The sequence below is a fragment of the Engraulis encrasicolus genome, unplaced genomic scaffold (genome assembly GCF_034702125.1).
Source record: "Engraulis encrasicolus isolate BLACKSEA-1 unplaced genomic scaffold, IST_EnEncr_1.0 scaffold_27_np1212, whole genome shotgun sequence".
Lineage (NCBI taxonomy): Eukaryota > Metazoa > Chordata > Actinopteri > Clupeiformes > Engraulidae > Engraulis > Engraulis encrasicolus.
In genome coordinates, this window is record NW_026945566.1 from 1,677,438 (window position 1) to 1,684,859 (window position 7,422).

Genomic DNA, 7,422 nt, shown 5'->3' on the forward strand with positions numbered 1-7,422 from the left:
AAACCCACACTCTGCCATCCAGCTGCACCCCAAACCCCCACTCAGCCCTCCTGACATCTGAGCCCAAAGTCCCAGTCCCACCAGCCCAAGGACGGCCTCCACAGGTGGGGGTAGGTGTGTGTGTATGTGCGTGTGTGTGTGTGTGTGTGTGTGTGTGTGTGTGTGTGTGTGTGTGTGTGTGTACGTGAGTGTGTGTTTGCATGGTTCTCCATGTCTTCAATGGCCTCTTTGTGGGCCTCACGTTTATAAAAGGTAGCGAGACCCCTCAGACTGCCCTGCACAGGACTGAGCCTCTCCTTCCACTTCCACCTCCACATCTCTCTCTCTCTCTTTCTCTTTGCACCACCATCCCTCCAGCCATGCGTGTTTTGGCTAAGGCGGCGTTACTGCTGGCCTGCTGTGTGTGGGCGACACGCGGCCAGGCTCAGAGTAGCCAAGCCGGCAGCAGCAGCAGCAACAGCAACACCAACCAGGGCAGCCAGAGCAGCAGCAACAACAACAGCAACATGCCAAGCACCAGCGCTAACACCAACGCCAACGCTAACACCAACGCCAACGCCAGCGCCAGCAGCAACAGGCCGAAGAGCATCTGGGACGAGCCCATCCGGTTCGGCACCAAGGCCAAGGACGCCTGCACCATGGTGATCTCCGGCCAGGGCGACTTCACCAAGCTGCGCGTCTCCTGCAAGAACAAGGGCAAGTCCTACTGGTGCGACTTCCTGGGCAAGCCCAACCACTGCCGCGCCTACAACAACAACCCCCGCCACTACTTCACCCAGATCATGTGGGAGATGCGCAAGCTGCCCAACGCCTGCCAGGGCGCCCGCGTCTACAAGCCCCTCATGTGCAAGACCGCCAGCGACGACGTGCAGATGGTCTTCCACACCTCCTGGCCCAAGATGACCACCCCTCGCCCAGCGCAGCCTGGCCAGGATAAGGACCGTCAACAGCAGCAGAACCAGAACCAGCAGCAACAGAACCAGAACCAGCAGCAGCAGCAGAACCAGCAACAGCAGCAGCAGCAGCAGCAGGAGAAGCACCAGCAGCAGCCTGGCAAACCCACCACCACCACCACCAAAGCTCCCGCTCAGAAGCCCCAGAAGCCCCAGCAGGCTGGCAAGCCCGTCAAGCCCCAGCAGCCCAAGCCCGCCGGCAAACCCGGCCAGGGCAAGAAGCCCACGCCCAAGCCCAAGAGCACGGCCAAGCCCACGCCGTACGGTGACACCAAAGCCAGCAAGATGGCTCAGGAGTACTGCTGGAAGAGCTTCCACGGCATCTGTGCCTATTTCATCAGCTGGTTCCAGAACTAGAAAAAAAGGGGGGCGGTGAGGAATGCTTTTTGTTTTGTTGTTGTTGCTGTTGTTGTTGTTGTTCAGTTCAGGTCATTAGGGATTGGGTGCATTGTCTAGTTTTTGTAGTTCATCTATCGTTTTGTTGTGGGTGGTTTGGGTTTGTGTGTGTGTGTGTGTGTGTGTGTGTGTGTGTGTGTGTGTGTGTGTGTGTGTGTGTGTGTGTGTGTGTGTGTGTGTGTGTGTGTGTGTGTGTGTGTGTGTAAGAGAGAGAGAGGGAGAGAGAGAGCAAGAGAAAGAAAGAATGAAAGAAAGAAACAGAGAGACAGAGAGAGACAGAGAGAATGATAGAGAGATAAAAGTGTGTGTGTGGGAGCATGAGTGTGCATCTGTGCGTTGGTGAGTGTGCTATGGATGTGTGTGTGTGTGTGTGTGTGTGTGTGTGCGCGCGCGCGCGCGCGAGTGCATGTGCATACAGTATATGTGCATGCGTGCATGATTGCGTGTGTAGGCTTTGTGTGTGATACAGATTTTTTTTATCTCGTTAATCATTACAATCTGAATGTTGGAGGTAATCAATAAGCATTTCAATACATCTCCATTCTTGGCTCCTTGTGTTTCATGCCTGCCCATTCATCTTTGTTTCCCAGTGAACACAACACTGCTTTCTTATCCCTATAGGTCCGCAGTAGTCACTGAAGAGACATAGATTTCTTCTCTGACGGTGTGGAAGTGGACACTGTTTTCCTGGTGTGGCAAAGGAGGAGCAGGTCTATACTGTATGTATTTTGTAAATCAGAATGCAACTTTGTGACATTTGTTTTGTCAAATAAACCACCTTTGCTACTCTCCTGCGTACGGTATGTTGCTGTTCATGCTGACCCCAACGCTTCACTCTACACAGCTGCTGTTCAAATGTTTTGCTTATAGCTTACTTTTTTCACATTTACTGACAAACCGATATGTTTGGGTGTGCGGTACTTGAGCAATGTTTGCTTTGAGGAGAGAAATAAGAAAAGAAAACGTGTATGGGGGTGCAAGGAGCTGTAGATCTGTGCTTAAAGCTTGTAAAATGCATCGATTGCAATGGCAGAAATGAACATTCTGTATGTGCAGTGATTTTCACTAAAGATAAAGTAAGGATAGATGTTGTGCCTTTGAGCTTGCTTTAGATGCTTGCAACAATGGTTCACTGTATGTCTCCTTTCAATATTTGAATGGATATCTGGTATGAATGTACACATGTAATAATAAATATAGACTGGTAACATCCTCTATCTTCTTCAGATATGTTTACTTCTTTTGGACTACCAACTTTTCAATGCATCACTACAGAAATATAGCTGTTACCACTCATTGAACTTGAAGTCTTTCAATAAGGGAAAATGCCCTTAAAAACAGTTCATTGTTCGCCTTCTTGCACTGTTCCAGGGACTGCACAATTTCACCACTGTGCGGAGTAAATTAAATGAAAAAAGACAGCCGTAGTGCACGCGAACAACAATATACAGGGTTGTGTGTTTCACAAGGGCACCTCTGTTCACCTATAGAGAGCACTGCCGAAGCACCACCAGCAGGTGGCAGCATTAAAGAACCACCCAGTGACTGAGCTGAGGGAGGAGGAGGAGGAGGGCATGACTCCTTAGAGGTGGAAAAAGCGAACAAAAAAGCGACTGATAAAAAAAGGTAGCTGGTCTATTGCCAGTTTGAAAGGTTATACTGTTGCAGGTACATCCCAGTGAGTGTAGAGACACAAGGCGAGAGGAGAACATGTTAGATAAGACTCTGTGAAAGACAGACGATAAAAAATTCAACACAGCCACCACAGTGCTTCAGTAGGCCTACCTGTGACACACCAGTAAATTAAATACGGCGAGGTAGCTTCCTGCATTCAGCAGAGCTTCACTGTCAGCACAACGGTTACTATTTTACCACAACATGCATTGGTAGTGTGCGCGCATGTGTGCATGTGTGTATTTGAGATTGTGTATAACTATTGAAGGTGCACCCCCAAATAAATAAATATGCCTAATTGAATACATTCATTCATTAATAAATACATGAATAAACAAACACAATGGCTATCTTGTACTCTATATCTATACATATATACTATAGTCCATCCTAAAATACCATTGCCTGGGCACCCTGATCCAACCATTGCTGAAGTCTAATAGACAGACTTGATTTACTAGCTGCTATCCTGTCTATTATTTCTGATGAATTATTTTGGGTTTGAGTCGTATTTACTGTATGTATAGGAAGATTGGCAGTTTTCCAAAATAACTTTTCACTGTCATCATCTTAATTAGCATAATCATTCAAAAGAGTATCAGGTTAGGCCTATTGCATATTTAGTTTATATTTATTCAACATTGAATTCTGTCTATAGTAATGAATGTATTATTGTTTATGTTATTATTATTATTACATAGTTGTAGTGGTGGTTGAAGGTGGTTGTATCTTAGACAGCGCGCCTCTAAAAACCCTCCAGATCAAGATAAGCTACTTAAAAGCTATACTGTAAGCCATGAGACATCAAGGCATATGGGCAAAGTCCTATATCTAGCTGCACACATGTGGGCATAGCAATATGATATGTTGTTACACATATACTATCCTTATCAGAAAGAAAACCTTTGCCCTATAAGGATGAACTAAACTACCTATTTGAACAATAAGCACTGAGTTGAACTTCTTTCCTCTCACACTTTTGTCACGTGGGATTTTTACAATGTAGACACGGTGTGCCACATAGATATGCTACAGACTGTACTGCAGTGTGAAGTAGATCAGTGTTTCTTAACTGGTGGGTCGGGACCCAAAAGTGGGTCACGGTCCTGGGTGGGTCGCAGAGCTGTGGCGTAGAAATGTATGAATGAGATTTAACCAAGAAGCGGTATTGAATACATGACTGATGTCCAAGAGAGAGTCAAACTCCTCTCGATTAGTTAATAGACATACAAATGCTGATGCATATTTTCAAATGCATGGATATATTTTTGATAATTATTTGAAGACTCCGATGGTGCGACAAGCGTAATAACCATTGAAAAAGGTGGGTCCCAAGGCTAAGGTTCCAGTTAGGAACCACTGCAGTAGATGGTACCATGATATGCACATTATCCTGCAGCCAGTGACATTGAGGATTTTTTTGTAGTGTTTTTTGAAGTGATTTTGCAGTGCTAATTCAGCACTTAGAGTATACTTCCACAATGATTATTAAATTAAACTCTGTGTTGAATTAACATCAATGATCCACAATATACTGTAAATCAAATTAAAGGTCCATGTAGCCTAATTACAGTCAAAAAAACGTATATTTTGTCAAGGTGTGTGTGTGTGTGTGTGTGTGTGTGTGTGTGTGTGTGTGTGTGTGTGTGTGTGTGTGTGTGTGTGTGTGTGTGTGTGCACCCACAGGAGGCAGTGTATGTATGCTTGCTTGCATGCATGCATGCACTTTGTGTGTTTCACAGTGGGGGTGTGCCCTTGTGTGTGTGTGTGTGTGTGTGTGTGTGTGTGTGTGTGTGTGTGTGTGTGTGTGTGTGTGTGTGTGTGTGTGTGTGTGTGTGTGTGTGTGTGTGTGTGCGCGTGCATGCGTGTGTGTGCGCGCACACGCCCACGCCCACAGGATGCAGTGTGTGTATGCTCGCATGCATGCATGCACTTTGTGTGTTTCACAGTGGGGGTGTGCCCTTGTACTTGTTCATAAACTCACATGCTGCCCTCCCTTTCTTCCCGGCACCCTATCACAATTTTCCGCTGAAACCCCCAGAGGGCCCTCCATTCATTAAACCACTCTCCACAAACCTTCCTTCCACATTCCTTGTGTTACCATGACGACCTCTAACTCAATACACAGGCCCATAGCGAGTTGGTGAAAAATAAAAGCAAACAGTGTGCCTAATAGCCTAGCCTGTTTCAGGTCAGTGGCACAGTGTCATTCATTTCATTATTGTCTATCTTCTCCCCCAATTTCCTGCAGACCAGTGTCACTGTGTGATGTCATCTAGCCTAGTGTAGTTTTTAATAAAGGAATTGTTCAATTAAGGTTCAGCAAATACCACATAGTTTGACACCTACCTTAGGCTACTTTACAGGCCTACTTGTCAAATGAAGACATAGATCTACAAACGCCTTCATCCATGCGGAAGGCAGCATGTTAGAAATCGTAAAACTAGAGCATTACTCTATTTCAAAATGAAAATCCCACGCGTGGCCTTCACTCTGTTTTGACAACTAAAGCCCGCGCCTACTATCAGTTTCCGGGACGACTTGCAATGTTCCTACACCACGTTCCCTCTTCTGATTCATAAGCTTGAGTGAACATGCGCGCGCTTTTTTCTGTGGAAAAGGGGGTCTGCCCATTGCGAGAGAGGTGGGCGTGTCACAATATAAATAATGAACGAGATTTTATTCCAGGTATACAGACTCTTGAAACAGCATCCTTACAGTGCTCTCAAGTGGACAGAGCTGTTGTTGTCGGTAAGTTTACTTTTAAAGACACTTTTGTTCAATATTGCTAACCATTTTGCTGGCAGTTGTAGGCCTAGGCCTACGCTTTCTTTTTTATACAAATTCATAGGCTAGATAAAATATAATGAATGAAATGTATTTCTAAGCATGCATAATGAAATGTTCATTATTTAATTTGTATTTCACAGGTTTCTCAACGCTGTTCATCGGGACTTCAGGACCATGGCGATTTTTAAAAACATCGGGCTTTTGGTTCTACTTGCTTGTGTAGCACAGCATGTGTCCGAAGCGGGTACCGACAATGATCACGAGAGGAAGAGTAAAAGAGACGGCACCATCAGAAACAGCCGTGCCAGCAACGTCTTCAAAGGGAAATTTTCTACCAAGGACAAGACACAGTGCACATGGAAGGCGGAGGGCACCGACACTTACATCATGACTGTCAGGTGCACCAAAGGCAAGGACGTTAAGGAGTGCACGTACATGGGTAGACCTGACACATGTCCGGGTTATGCTGACAATACCAAGGGTTACTGGAAACAAATTGGACGTTCTGTGAAGAAACAGAAGAAACTTTGCCAAGATCCGCGCGGTCTTATTCGTGCCGGCATGTGCAAGCGCGCTCCTCAAGACGCGCACTTTAAACTCGTGGACACTCCGACTGATGCGGGACAGCCTAAAGTTGTGCCAACTGTAAAGGCCGTAAAGAAACTGGTGCCAACAACAACTACGAAGACATCTACCACTGTCACTACACCAAAGGGAGGAAAGCCTCCGTGCACGGAGCGTGTCGATCATAAAAAGTTGGCCGAGGAAAAATGTGGAGAGACTTGGGCTAGTCTCTGTAACTTCCTCTTCACTTTTGTACAAAGTAGTGATTGCTAGTGTGCCTTGTCTTTGGTGTGTGAGTTTGTGTGTGTGTGTTTGGAAGACAGAACGTTTTCTCTTGTAGTGCTGCAATAATTGAGCTTTGTTTATTTGTATTTGTTTTTTTAAATGATGATTTGGCGTGTTTGCTTCCAGTACCATTCAGAAATTAGCTCTTCTGAAAGTAAGACATCATATCCAAAAACCACAGATGCACAATACCCATATGGACCAGCTATTTCACTCAAAATGCTTCAACTTCGTGATGATAACACACCACTGTATTTATGTTGTACAAACACAAAATAAATATATCAAGACATATTTTCAGCTACCTCCTTTGCTGTGCATGTTTTTTATGTTTTACCTGTGGACAGGATGTCAGGGTTAGATCTGTCATACGCACAGACAAGTCAAATGGCACATTTTTCCACGACTGGATTTATTGGCGGTCCAAGTTTAAATATTCTTTATCAGTCCTTTGATTATGGTCGACTGCTGGCTACTCTTTCTTCTCTTTTGATGTGTGTGCTTGGATGTGTGCCATGCAGTCTTTTAATAAAATAGCACATGATGTGGGTGCCCCTTTCACGGGCAATGACTACATAGTCGCGCCTGTAATTCAAACAGCCTAAAAAGACAGCAGTCTCAGCAGTGAGGGACTAGGAATAGCCCTGGCACACTGGCTGAATCCACACAGAACAGTCGCCTATAGGAAAACAAAACTGCTCTTTCTTCAACAGACCACCATTTTATGATAGTTTATGAAGAGGTTTATGCTGTGGTGTAC

The 7,422-nt window shown here is 45.3% G+C and overlaps 2 protein-coding genes across 2 annotated transcripts; both read left to right on the forward strand.

Moving 5' to 3' along the window:
* Nucleotides 1–291: 291 nt before the first annotated feature.
* Nucleotides 292–2,553, forward strand: fgfbp2b (fibroblast growth factor binding protein 2b). The gene is made up of 2 exons (XM_063192958.1): nucleotides 292–1,325; nucleotides 1,971–2,553. Exon 1 carries the CDS (start codon nucleotides 360–362, stop codon nucleotides 1,308–1,310), a length of 951 nt encoding a protein of 316 aa, XP_063049028.1. The 5' UTR covers nucleotides 292–359; the 3' UTR covers nucleotides 1,311–1,325; nucleotides 1,971–2,553.
* Nucleotides 2,554–5,701: 3,148 nt separating this feature from the next.
* fgfbp1b (fibroblast growth factor binding protein 1b) lies at nucleotides 5,702–6,959 on the forward strand. Its single transcript, XM_063192956.1, has 2 exons — nucleotides 5,702–5,774; nucleotides 5,954–6,959. Exon 2 carries the CDS (start codon nucleotides 5,988–5,990, stop codon nucleotides 6,648–6,650), a length of 663 nt encoding a protein of 220 aa, XP_063049026.1. The 5' UTR covers nucleotides 5,702–5,774; nucleotides 5,954–5,987; the 3' UTR covers nucleotides 6,651–6,959.
* Nucleotides 6,960–7,422: the final 463 nt, after the last annotated feature.

Excerpts from the sequence above, each read along its gene's own strand:
- fgfbp2b (XM_063192958.1), top strand. The coding sequence starts at position 360 with ATGCGTGTTTTGGCTAAGGCGGCGTTACTGCTGGCCTGCTGTGTGTGG.
- fgfbp1b (XM_063192956.1), top strand. The coding sequence starts at position 5,988 with ATGGCGATTTTTAAAAACATCGGGCTTTTGGTTCTACTTGCTTGTGTA.